General features: G+C 35.7%; 1 protein-coding gene across 6 annotated transcripts in view; it reads left to right on the top strand.

Annotated features, from left to right (window-relative positions):
• The window catches only part of NUP205 (nucleoporin 205), a 70,270-nt gene that overhangs the window by 45,039 nt on the left and 12,500 nt on the right, over positions 1-12,731 (top strand). For all 6 annotated transcript variants that reach the window (XM_086610962.1, XM_086610963.1, XM_086610964.1 and 3 more), the window contains 10 exons: positions 178-342; positions 2,627-2,751; positions 3,710-3,824; positions 4,836-4,985; positions 6,009-6,083; positions 6,916-7,073; positions 8,019-8,099; positions 8,966-9,157; positions 10,832-11,102; positions 11,548-11,646. In XM_086610962.1, coding sequence (XP_086467088.1) covers positions 178-342; positions 2,627-2,751; positions 3,710-3,824; positions 4,836-4,985; positions 6,009-6,083; positions 6,916-7,073; positions 8,019-8,099; positions 8,966-9,157; positions 10,832-11,102; positions 11,548-11,646 — 1,431 coding nt within the window. The remainder of the gene's footprint in view (positions 1-177; positions 343-2,626; positions 2,752-3,709; positions 3,825-4,835; positions 4,986-6,008; positions 6,084-6,915; positions 7,074-8,018; positions 8,100-8,965; positions 9,158-10,831; positions 11,103-11,547; positions 11,647-12,731) is intronic.

Genomic DNA, 12,731 nt, shown 5'->3' with positions numbered 1-12,731 from the left:
AGAGCTGTATTAATAGTAATTTGAAATTTTGGTCTTGTATCCCTCTGTACAAATATAAGTTGATCCCTTAGCTTTCTTGTACTTAACTTGAAGGCTCTGAGGTTTATTCCATTAAATGGATTTCTTTGTTATTCACCTAATCTCTTTTCTTTTTTTTTTCCCAACAAAAAAATCAAGAGCTGGAGCCTGAAAAGAAGCGGGCACGAATCCATCATGAAACAAGGATCCATATTCTGAATCTCCTTATTACTTCTCTTGAGTGTAGTCCTCCCAGCCTTGCTCTGTATCTCTTGGGGTATGAACTAAAGAAACCTGTCAGCACCACAAATCTGCAAGATCCAGGTATGAAGAGGAAAATTTATCTAGCATTTAATCAATTCTGTTACCAACACTCAGGCTGTTTATTAGAAAATTCCTGGGGAGAAGCAGTTCATCTTAATGCTAAGAATAAGATAATAGGCTTTGTTCTAATCCTCAAAAGCTAAATTAAAAAATACGTTGATACCCAGATGCAGAGTTTAAACAGCTTCAGGATTTGATCTTTCTTTAAGTTGGATTTTGGAACAGACTTGTAATTAGAGTTGTGGGGAAAATTATAATTTAGAAGTGAAACATGAATTTATTTACTATTTTATGCAGCATGGTTGTGTCCACAGTACAAAGAAATTGATTTGATGATCCAAGAAGTACCTACCTATGACAACATGGGAATCTACAAAGCAGATTGTCACTTTGAGCTAGTTATATTACTTGACTAATCTCCTGTCCCTCCTCAAACTCCTGTTTAAAATTAATTATAGGGAAGAATAACAGTTTTATAGGGAAGAAAAACAGTTTTGTTGTTTAACATTGTAGAAGAAAAACCCTTTAGAATATGTGGATCTTAAATACACTGCTAGGTACATTCATGTATTTGTATGAGAATATGAACTTTCAAGTAATAGGAATGACACTTCTAATGTTTCTTGAATTTGTGAGAAGAATAGTATGTGTCTTGTTTGCTGCCTCAGCTTCTAACTTGTACAAGACAGATATTGATAAACTTGAGCAAATTCAGCAGAGATGGTCAGGAGGCTGGAGCACTCAGCCTGTGAGGAGAAGCTGAGGGAATGGGACTTCTTCATACTGGAGGAGAGAAGGCTTTGGGGGGACCTAATAGCAGTCTTTGAATACCTACGAGGAGGTTAATGAGAGGATCAAGTCAGACTCTTCAGAGGTGCGTGGCAGGAAGATGAGAGACAGTAGGCATAAACTGAAACAAGAGAGGCTCCAACTGGATATAGAAGAAACTTTTTCACCATGAATACGGTGAATCAGTGAAGTGGGCTGGCAAGAGAGGTCATGCAGTCTTCATGCTTGGAAGTTTTCAAGACCCAACCATATAAAGCCATGAACAATCTGGTCTGATACCATAACTGAGCACTAGTTTGGAGTTGAGACATCCTGGAGTCCCCTCCAATTTGAAGTATGAGATTTTTCTCAACTATTTTAAAGGATGTTTTGTATGAACAGGTTTGAACAAACATTTGATTTTAGTTATTTAGAGAAGAATACTTCTCATTATCTTTAGGTTTCTATTGCACACTGGTTTCAGTCCTTCATAGTTCTAAATAAAGGGTAGATAGGACCTGAATTTTATTTGGGAAAAAAAAGTCCTAAAATTATTTGATATATCAGAAAGACGAAAAGAAGATGCCAACCTCTTTTTTTCATCTGCAAAGTAGCTTACAATTGCAGACTATGTTTTGGATGTTTTGAAATTTGGTAGTTACACAACACAGGTAACTGATCTGCACCCACACAGTTCTATAGGGTTTTGTATGTTCGGTCAGTGATAGATGTCTTTGTCTCAAAACTATGAGAGAGCTTTGCACACCTCTGAATTATTTCACTAATAATGTGAAGAAATAATGACCATAAGCCATTTCCTTCGAGATAATAATTTCCTACTAAAGCATAAATTATATGTGTCCAGAGAGAGAAGATGATTTCCTCTGTAAGAACTGTGGTTATTGATCCCTTTACTGCTTCAGGACATCTTTCTGAGTTGATTAAAGAATTAATCGACTAAAGGAAGAATGCAAAAAGACAGGATTTTGACTTCAGTATTAAAATCTCCTCCCCGTTCCCCTTGGTTGCAGTGTCAGGTGCTTTTAGGAGCATTAGTCATAAAATGGCTGTAATTGTAAAATAAAGACAGGAATTTAAAGCTCTTCTTTGAAATTGTCAAATGAGTATTCAGTTAAAGTTTAAAAGCAAGAATCCAAATTTTCATTTGCTTCATGCTTAATATTAAAGAATAAATGATTTTTTTTTATAAAACTGAAAAGAAAGTTCTTAAATAAGTTCTGATTGCATAATTTATCCTCTTTTGCAAGCACCTCAAGAGCCTACAGACTAACTATAAATGTTTTATTTAGATTTTTGCTGAAACTGAATTCCTTCTTTTATTTTAATTAACGGAGAAAAAACTTTGCTAGATATTTTTGCTGCAGCTCTGTGGAGCAGTATAGTGCAGCCCAAGGTATCTGAACAATTTAGTTTCTGTAATTCTGTGTACTAACCTATATTTGCGATGAATTCAAGTGAGATCAAGAATGTTAAGAAATTGGTTTTGTATTTTAAGGTGTCTTGGGTTGTCCACGGACTTGCCTTCATGCTATTTTGGACATACTGAAGAAGGGTACCAAAACAAGGAATGGGCCTACAGCAGTTCAGGAATCTCCTCATCTTGCAGAACTCTGTTACCAGGTATTCTGGCGTATACTGAAAGAAGGCTCTAAATAAAATTAGCTACTTCTTGATTGGTGAACACTAATGGTTGAAGATTTTGGTAGTAGTTTCATTTTTAAAATTCATCTGTCAGGTTTCTATATACATAAACTCTTTCTATTCTACCTTTTTCTGTGGGGAAAAAGTATTACCTTATAGCAGCACAGAAAATAAAGAATCTGCACTCGTGTCAGAGCTTAGAATTGGGATGTACTTATAAAACTAATGTTCTAAACACTTTTGGTGAGCCTTTGAATCTGTTGTGACCGTATGCCAGGGTTGTGGGTTTTTGGGGTTTTTTTTTGTTTGTTTGTTTTTAAATTTGGAACTGCAGTTTGCCAGCAAGTAAGATGACAAATAATCCCAAATAAGCCAATAAAATTATCTTCTTTATTCAGTTGCAGTGACAGAACGTATGTATGTAAGTTTGTCTGAGGGGGTGAGATGGGGAACATAGCTGAATTAGATGAATGTGGAAGGTACCTGATATTTGGCCTTAAATTATGGAATCATATGATTACACACCTGTATCATGTTTAAAATATGTGGAATCTAGAAAGGATTTTAAACATTATTAAATGAGATAGAGGCCATACTGTAGAAGGAGGAAAAAAAAGAGATGACATTTCCTGTCTTGGTGAACCTGGAGACTGAAAAAGACTCATTTTTAAGTGAGCTCAACAAACAAAAAGGCTTATATAGTGTCATGTGTGGGCAGATTGCTACTGGAATCATCCACATGCTGGTAGACCTTTAACATCGTAATTCAATATCTGTTATAAATAATATGCTCAGCTTTGGAGTAAGCTGATGGAAGACTTACTGTAGATACAGGTAATATTGTTTGAGCAGTAAAACAGTGTTATGCATCTTTTGATTTGGTGATTGGTTTGTTTTAAAATTCCATAAATGGGTATCTATGGCTTTTAATTTTCAGGTGATCTATCAGTTGTGTGCATGCTCTGACACATCAGGTCCAACTATGAGATATCTGAGGACCAGTCAGGATTTCTTATTCACTCAGCTGCAGTATTTGCCATTTTCTATCAAAGGTAATTTTTATATTAACATGAGATTGTGCATGCTTAAAATTCGATGCGTCTTTTGACTCCCTAGGAATTGTAGAAGAAACAGGTAGCATTAGTAAACTGAATTAATTACTGCCTCTGCTAACCTTTTAATTCTGCAAAGATTGAACTTTATCTGTTTAGGAAGTTCAGATTATTAGCGCTGAACTTTTACAAAAAAAGTGTTAGTTTTGAAATGCATCAAGTCTCCAGAAGCAAGTCCTAATCTATGTTTCAATTATCATTGTAGTTTTGTTAGATTATGCTACAGGAAAAAATGAAAACTATTTTTGAAAATTAAGAATGCTACAAAGAACTGAGAGAACAGAAGACTGGTGGTTGTAACCACCTGTATCTTCTCTTCCTTTGAATAAAGAATTTTTATTTGGTGATGGTATTAATTTTTAAGTTAAGAGATGTGTTTTTAGTGTTTCAGACCAACATTTTTCAGGTGTCTTGAACTGAATGAAAATGTATTTATTCATTTTATCAGATGCTTGACCACTAGTCCTTTGGTAAATTATAGTGAATTTAGCATTCGAATATATGTATCCAGCATGGGTAAAGTACTTTAGATGATTCTTATATGACTTAAGAATCTAAATTAGGTGAATATAGAATATGAAGATTCTTGGAGACCCATGTTCAAGCCTTATCAACTTGGATTACAGTTATAGTTCATTTTGGGTAAATGTCTGATGATTTTCCCTGAGATTATAACTGACTCTATTTGCTCATGAAGCACTGAATTCTCCACAATGGCTGTTAGTACGGGTTATATCCAGATTTTTTTGTGTACGTGTATGATTTGTTTTTGCAATATTCACATGTTCACTTAATGGCTTTTGTCAGATCTCTGTCCTTTTGTCTCATAAACAAATGGTGAGCAGATAATAAGTGATGACATCCTCTAAAAGTTTTCTGAAAAGTGCTTTCCTTGGAGTAAGTAAAATTATTTATATTCAATTTGATAATTGTTTCCTTATTCCCACCCAGAACACGAGATTTCAACACTGAACCAAATGTCTTGGCTGATGAAGACTGCAGCTATAGAAATGCGAGTGACATCGCTGAACCGCCAGCGCTCCCACACACAGAGACTGCTGCATCTGCTGCTTGATGACATGCCTGTGAAACCATACTTGGGTAAGAGGAATTTATTGTGAGGGTAAATAAGCTTGATTAAACAGAAGTATGAGAGACTTTATTTGAATTCTTTTCTCTATAAGCTTGTGACAATTCATTTGTGATAGCGGGTCTTGAATTGCCAATAGAGACATGGAAGAAAGATGATGGTGGTTATAGACTCCAAAGTGAAAGAAATCTCTTTCATTGCTGCTTTGTTTGTGTTTCATTTTTGAAACATCTCAGTGTATACACTGGTATAAAAAATAAAACATAGTTTATGAGTAGGAGAGGAGAATATTAAAAAATAAAAAAATTGGGATGCTATCCAGAATTGTAATTGTGTAGAGAAGGTGGAGGGTCTTCCTTGATAAACAGTTTTAGACAAAATTTTCTGTCTTAATTTCTGTCTATCTGTGACACATGTTCAGCCCTCTGTCACAGAAGATAGTAGCTACAGGTTAATTTGGCTTTTGACATTATAACATCGCAAAAATGGTGTTTCATCCCAGTGTGATGTAAAATGCAACGTTAGTTAAACAGGCAAGGTTTCAGAGTTTCAGAACAGAGAAGTGGTGTGAATCAAGAGAAATAGAAACAGGTGGCAATAAAACTCTTTACATGAAGACAACAAACAGAGTAACTGGAAGATGTAACGGGCTGCAGCAGGTATGATGTTTTCCCTCACTTTTATAGGTCTGAATACTGTCTCTCCATCCTTGTGGAGATCTGAGTACAGGAAACTGTGTCCAGATACCTTACTCACTTTACAGTGTTCATCCAACTACGTTATTCATACTGGAGGGTGAGGTGTCTTTAGAAACTTGTAGTACTGTCTAATCTGTATTTGATAATTGGGTGGCTTCTGTGAGATAAGTACTGTTTTCATGTTGTTAATAGTCAAGGCTGTATTTGTATTAGAAGACTTCCACGTGAAAGGTTTGTCAGTGTGCCTCTCTAAGTCTTTCGGCATTAATAAAGTAGGTGGTATTTTTCACTTCTATTTTTTTTTCCCAATTATTTCTTATGTTTCATTGCCTTCAGCTGATGGTGAAGGAGGGATGGAAGATGAAAGTCGATCAGTCAGTAGATTTCTCCACTTTGACACTGCTTCCAAAGGTAAGCATTATAGCTGCTGATTATTTCTCTGTAATTTTTTTCTGATCCTGAATGGGGAGAGGGCCACCACTAGAAAGGACACTTTGAAAAAAGAAAATAATAGACTTTCTAAACAGCAGCACTATGTGGAACAGTTTTGTTTAGTGTGGGGGGAAAAAGTGAATTTTAGAACCTTGATGTAGATAATTGAATATCTAGAGGAAAACACTGGACTGGGAAGGAAGTTAGAAGAGTCTATGTTTAAGTATATATGGAAGGGCAGAATAGGAGGGTGACAGTCTATAAATTTACTGCTGACAGTAAAAACAGTGAGACTGTTGCTAAGGCTGAACATATTTGTATTTCCATGGCAAATAATATAAAACCCAAGTAAGTAACTTCAGATTCCTTGTAATGTTTCTAAGTCTCAACAAAAGACTGCATGTTCTCATTGAAAACTAGCCTGCTTTTGTTACGGAGGAAAAATTAGAATCACAGAATCATAGAATGGTTTGGGTTTGAAGGGACCTTAAATATCACCTAGTTCCAACTCCCCTGCCATGGGCAGGGACACCTTCCGCTAGCATCTTGTATTTGTAAATATTGGGTTACATGCATACATAACAGGAGAACAATACAGTATAACACAAGTTAAGAATTTAAGGCTCTAAAAAATGTTTGTTAACCCCTTATATAGATTAATAGCACTTTCTGAAGATTTGGTGTTTTATTTTGAAACTTTATACATTAAGATTTAGATATACAAAGACAAGTTAGGCTCCTATTGTCTTTTTTTTTGTTGTTTTTTCCCTTGATATTTCTGAATACAGTTTGAATTGATTTACATTTCCAGTTCGCAGGAAGATCTTAAGTATCCTGGATTCAATTGACTTCAGTCAGGACATTCCAGAGCCTTTACAACTGGATTTTTTTGACCGGGTTCAGATCGAGCAAGTCATTGCTAATTGTGAGCACAAGAATGCACGTGGACAAGTGATCTGCAACGTCAAGGTGCGCAGTGGTCTATGTTCTCAAGTTGCATGCGCTATTTTATATCTTGAATAATAAAAACGATCAGTATACTAATAATACTTTGAAACTTGCTTTCACATAAAATGTCTAGCTGTTTCAGATATGCACATAATTTATGCAAACTATTTCGATTAGTTTATTTCTTCTGCACACACTGATTTCTTGTTTGCAGTAGACAGATGCATCACTTTAAGACACTTTCAGGAAATCTTTAGTGTCTTAATGTTTCTCCCATCTTGGAACACTCAAGTGATACTGCAGATGTGACATCTACCTTATGCATTTCATTGGTCTCCAGTACACAACTATGAGGTACTACATATGTGTACACAGTTACATGCACAACATAGTTGTGTACTACAGTAGTTCTTAGAGGCTTTAGTTAAGATAGTCTCATGTTGTGATGAGTACCTGACAAATGTATGATAAATAGTCCTGAAAAAATTGTGATCTGAGAGACAAGGGATGGAGCAGGAGTGGAACGTAATGTAAAAGTGATATTGATGGTGATAGGAATGCAGCTATTCTGTATTAGGAATCAGCTATTCTATACTGTAAAATGTATTTTTGACTTGAGAGGAAATAAACTCTTTCATCTGTGCAAGAGGACTGTACTGGAGGTTGAAGAGGAAAGGGAGTGTGGTGTGGTAGAAGAGCTTGTGAAAGGACAGAACAACTTAGGACCAGAGGGAAATGAAGGAGTGCAAAAATGAGAAGTGCAGTGAGCAGGGAGAGAGACTAAACAGCTAGGAGTACTGCAGTTAGAGAATGAAGTATGGGAGAAGCCTAAAAAATGAGTAAAACTTATTTGAATCTGTCATTTAGTTGCATCTGTCATCATGTAGCCATCTCCTAAATACTTTTAGGAGGGACAAAAACATTTTCCTTGTCATTGAAGTTTCTTTTTTAACTTTTTAATTTCAGTACCTTCACAGAGTTCTGGTTGCAGAAGTCAATGCCCTTCAAGGAATGGCAGCAATAGGCCAGAGACCTTTACTTATGGAGGTAAGTACAGAAGAAGTAAACTGCTATTAGTTGTTGCTCTTGGTAGATTTCATGTACTGTCAAGCAGTAAGCTTTCCTATGAAAGCTTGTGGATTTGAGTCCTAACTTTGAGTTAGTAATTCCTGAAGGAAAAAAAAAAAACAACCAACATTGAAATTTGGTAAGATAAATGACTTCTTAACATACTGTTCTCTAAACAGCAGACCTGGACTGTGTTTTCTTCTGGAACCTTTAACCTCCCCACTACTGACAACAATTGCTGCTCCAACCCCACTGTACAGAAAGCAGTACAGACTGATGCCAAGATTGGCTGTTGACAAGTACAGTGTGTAGCAGCCGAGTTCATCTTGCCCTTCTCTCACAGGGAATACCCATTTATTTCTCCTTTCTTCTACACAGCTATAGTTTTAGGGAACTTGAAGCTTAATTATTTTCTGAGGTTCGTGCCATCTTTTAAACTTAGTTGAAATTGGCTAAATATATTTGAAAGTTGAAATGACTCAGACTAAAATGGGAAGAAAACGCACAAATAGATTTTTTTATAGTTTTTGTTTTGATATTAAAGTGTATGTTAGAAAAGAATTTCCCTGGTTGATTTTTTTTTTTTTTTACTACAAGCTTGAGACATTAATGATGGACAGGCCTTGTGAAAAGCAGCTCAGAAATGGATTGGTTTATCTTGTTAAAATGATTAATAGCAGCTTGTTTCTGATAAGCTGAAGACTTACCTTTCCCCCTCCCGCCCCCCCCCCCCCCCCCCCCCAAAAGACTATTACTAATAGATAAGATTGTCATCTTAAAATCTGTCTTTGCCATTAACTTCTTTCACCATATCATAACTCATTTTCTTTGTTGTGGGTGTTCAGGAGATCAACACTATCCTGCAGTATGTAGTGGAGCGGAACAAGCTGCTGCAGTGCCTCCATGCCAAGAGGCATGCTTTAGAGTCATGGAGACAACTGGTGGAAATCATACTCACTGCCTGCCCCCAGGATCTCATACAGGCTGAGGACAGACAACTGATTATCCGCGATCTATTGCAGGATATGCATGACAAGGTAATGCTGTACTGGAAATCAACCCTCTCCTTGAACCTTATTGATATATCTTTTTACATGAACAAGAAACTACTCATCAAGCAGCATTCTTCATTGTAATACAAAAAAAAAATTTGTCTCCCTGTAGTGCTCTTTTTAGTTTTCTGATTGCTGCTATGTTGAAGTGAAATGCACTGTGGACAGAGGATACTCTGTATTCTTGCAAGGCTACTATTGAGCTGTGAACCATATATTGACAAGTTTCAAAGACATTTCAGTATAATCCAGTATGGCAGTAGTCTGGAAAGGGTGTGCGAAAAGGAAAAAGACCGATTTGATGAGGAACATAGAAGGATTCATGGAAGGGATGAAGGCAAACAGTACTGCAGTTGCTCATGTACTGCGTTTAGATGACTCACTGAAAATCCTGCCGCTGCTTCTTTTGAAAAATTAAAAGAGTTGAATGAAGCTTCAAAGTAGGAAAAAGTAGAGATTTTACAGTTAGAAGGGCTTTGGAAATGTGAGAATTTGCTTTGTCTTAAAATATTTAAGATTTAGGTGGTTTACTGCTGAATTATAGTAGTAATTTAGTAATGTTTGAGATTGACTGGGTCAGTAGTAACTGCCTTTCTCAAAGACAAAATTTAATGAAGGATCCTTGTATTCTTTAGGCTGCTGGGGCTTTAGTGTTTGTTGGTGTTTTTTTTTTCTGTTTTGTTTTGTTTATTTCTTTATTGTGAGAGTTACACTGTTTGTACTTCTCCTGAATAGACAAGTTGTGTTTTGAGAAGTATATATGAAAATTTAACATTTTCTTTAAGCAAAAAGTAACCTTTTGATTTTTTTTTGTTATTGTTTCCATTATTTTTTCTGTAGGAGTTACCTAAAAACTATTTTTTAGTGAATTGCTGGTTTTGTTTTTTATGTTAACAAAATTTTTAAAATAAGAAAAGAGAGGCCTTTGGTAGTTGAAGGAATTTCTTTCTTTCCTAAACCTTTACAGAGCAGAAATTTCAGACTCTTAATTTTCTGTAATACTTAATTTTTAGTGAAGATTTTTGTTCATTTGAGAAAACAATTATCATTATTGTCTTTTGAAAATAATTGATCTCTTGTATTAAGCAACTATATTGCTTAAAAGGAAAGCTCCTTGAGTGTCAGTGATAAAAATACCAGATTTACCTTTTAAATGATAAAGTCAAATAATTCAGTAAATGCTAACTTCTCATTAGTGTTTTCTTATCTTAAATGCTCCTTTGATGCTCACCCCTTTGAGTTTTCTAAATTGTATCTTCACATTTTTAATGGAAATAGTTTTCTTAAATAGCTGTAAAGCCAAGAGGGTGTCAGTTGTTCTTTCCCTAGCTCAGATTTAGATATTTTACTAATAAAGCAACTCAAATGTCAGCATGTTCCTTCCCTTTTCCCCATCCAGATTAAATTATCATCCTGCCTGTGATTTGTGTAAATAAAAAAAAAAGTTAATGGTCTTTTCAATTAAAATGTGTTCAACTTATCTTTCTGAACAAGTTTCTGACACTACTGATTTTGATTTACTTTCAATAGTGCCATGTTAATGAAATCCATATGCATACATAAATGAAATAGCTATAAGAAGCTAAATTAATGGCTTTAATAGTTCATGAAATCAGGCATTTTTCTACTTCTTTTTTTCTTTTTTTCTTCTGTATTAAGGTCTTAGATGATGATGCAGCTCAGGAGTTGATGCCAGTGGTAGCAGGGGCTGTGTTCACCCTGACTGCCCACCTGAGCCAGTCTGTGAAAACTGAACAGAGACAGCCACTTGTGCTCCCCATGACAGGACAGTCCCAATATGTCTTGATGCTGGATGGTTCTTTTACCTCATCACCTGGCTCTGAGAGCATATCCATGGGTTTTGCTTCCATTGGTGACTCCTCTCTCCACATCATCTTAAAAAAGCTGCTGGATTTCATTTTGAAAACAGGTGTGTTGACCTTTGCAGGTGAAATTGTCACCTTTGTGTGAGAATTCCAACCGCCAAGAGTAGAAGGATGGACTAAGCTGCTTCCTGTTACTGCAGTGAGGATTTTTATTGCAGTCAATTAGGCGGATCTTGCATGATTAATATAGGTCTAAATGGTTTTACTAATGCAAAAAAATTGAATAAAGGCGTATTATTTTTTTAATCCAAACAACAAGCAGAATAGAGATGTTTAAATATTGCTACTTTTTTGGAGCAGCATAAACTTGCTGAATTTACTCGCAAATACACTTTTATCTGAACAGTAGAACTCTGACTTAAGAAATCTATTTGGTTTATTTATTTCTGCCAGCATTGCCATAGGAAAGTTAAATTAAGTGCCAGTGGAAGATAGCGTTACGGAATTTACGTCTATTTAGTTTTAATTATGAATGTTTCTTGTGAACAGGTGGTGGCTTCCAGAGAGTGAGAACACACCTTTATGGATCGCTGCTTTATTATTTGCAGATAGCCCAGAGACCAGATGAACCGGACACTTTAGAATCGGGTATGGTCCAATTGTATTACGAAAAAGAGCAATAAAAAAAATATTATTTAACCCTGAATGATACAGTTTCTGCGTGCAGGGTTGTCTTCTGGAAATAGATTATGTAGATGCTTTCTATCTTACTCCAAGAGTTTCTGAAATTAGTAGCTTATGTTAAATGATGCAAATTTTCCTCTATTCTGACCTGTCTAGTTTACATATACATTCAAAATGCATTGTTCTGGATGAGGATATTAAATTTCTGACCTCCAGCACTAAAGAAAATATTTCATTTGTATCCATTTAAAGCTATGCATCATAGCTACAAAATTGTCAAAGGACTAGAGATTACTTGGACCTACTTGAGAACAGTTACAGCTGTAGAAATGTATTCCCTCCACATCTGTATGTACACTTGTACCACAGTGATTCTATTAAAAAAAAACCCCAACACACCAGAACCAAAGATGATGAACTATTCTGTTCGTTTAGCTAAAGACTTGTAGGGGGAAAACAAACAAACAAAAAAGCATCACTCCTCCCCCCCACAAAAAAAAAAAAATGCCAGCCAGAGTTGTTGCTGCTTAACCAAGAGAGCTTATGGTGAATATCACATGCTCTCGTTAATGGCTTAAATACTTGATTTGTCAGTGTTTCTAATCATTGATTCATCTTAGAGCTTGGATAAGGACTGAAAACCAAACTTGGGGCTAGTACTTGTGCATGCAGACTCCTACTGCTGTTACTTGATCACCATTTAGAGCTACAGTAGTAAAAATACCTTTGAATTTGTTATGACTCCTTTGGAGTTTATTGCTGGCTTTGGATTCAGCCCTTTCCCACTTAAGTCACCTTGTTTACTTGCCTTCAAAACTGAGTGTTTTGGTCCCAGTGAAAGTTCTTAGGCCTAATAGCCTGCTTAAAATTATTCTAAGATTCAATACATGTAACATAGAATATAGACATAGAATATAGATTTGTAAGGGTGGTATATGTATGCAGGCACACAAATTTTTTGTGCTGGCTGGCCTGTGTGTGATATTCAGGAAAGAATGAATTTATAGGAAAACATTTACTCTTCAGTCAAAAACCCTGTCCGTTGTTTG

Source organism: Tauraco erythrolophus, chromosome 4 (assembly GCF_009769465.1).
Source record: "Tauraco erythrolophus isolate bTauEry1 chromosome 4, bTauEry1.pri, whole genome shotgun sequence".
Lineage (NCBI taxonomy): Eukaryota > Metazoa > Chordata > Aves > Musophagiformes > Musophagidae > Tauraco > Tauraco erythrolophus.
The sequence above is the reverse complement of the archived record's forward strand: the minus strand, read 5'-3'. Positions and strand labels throughout refer to the sequence as shown.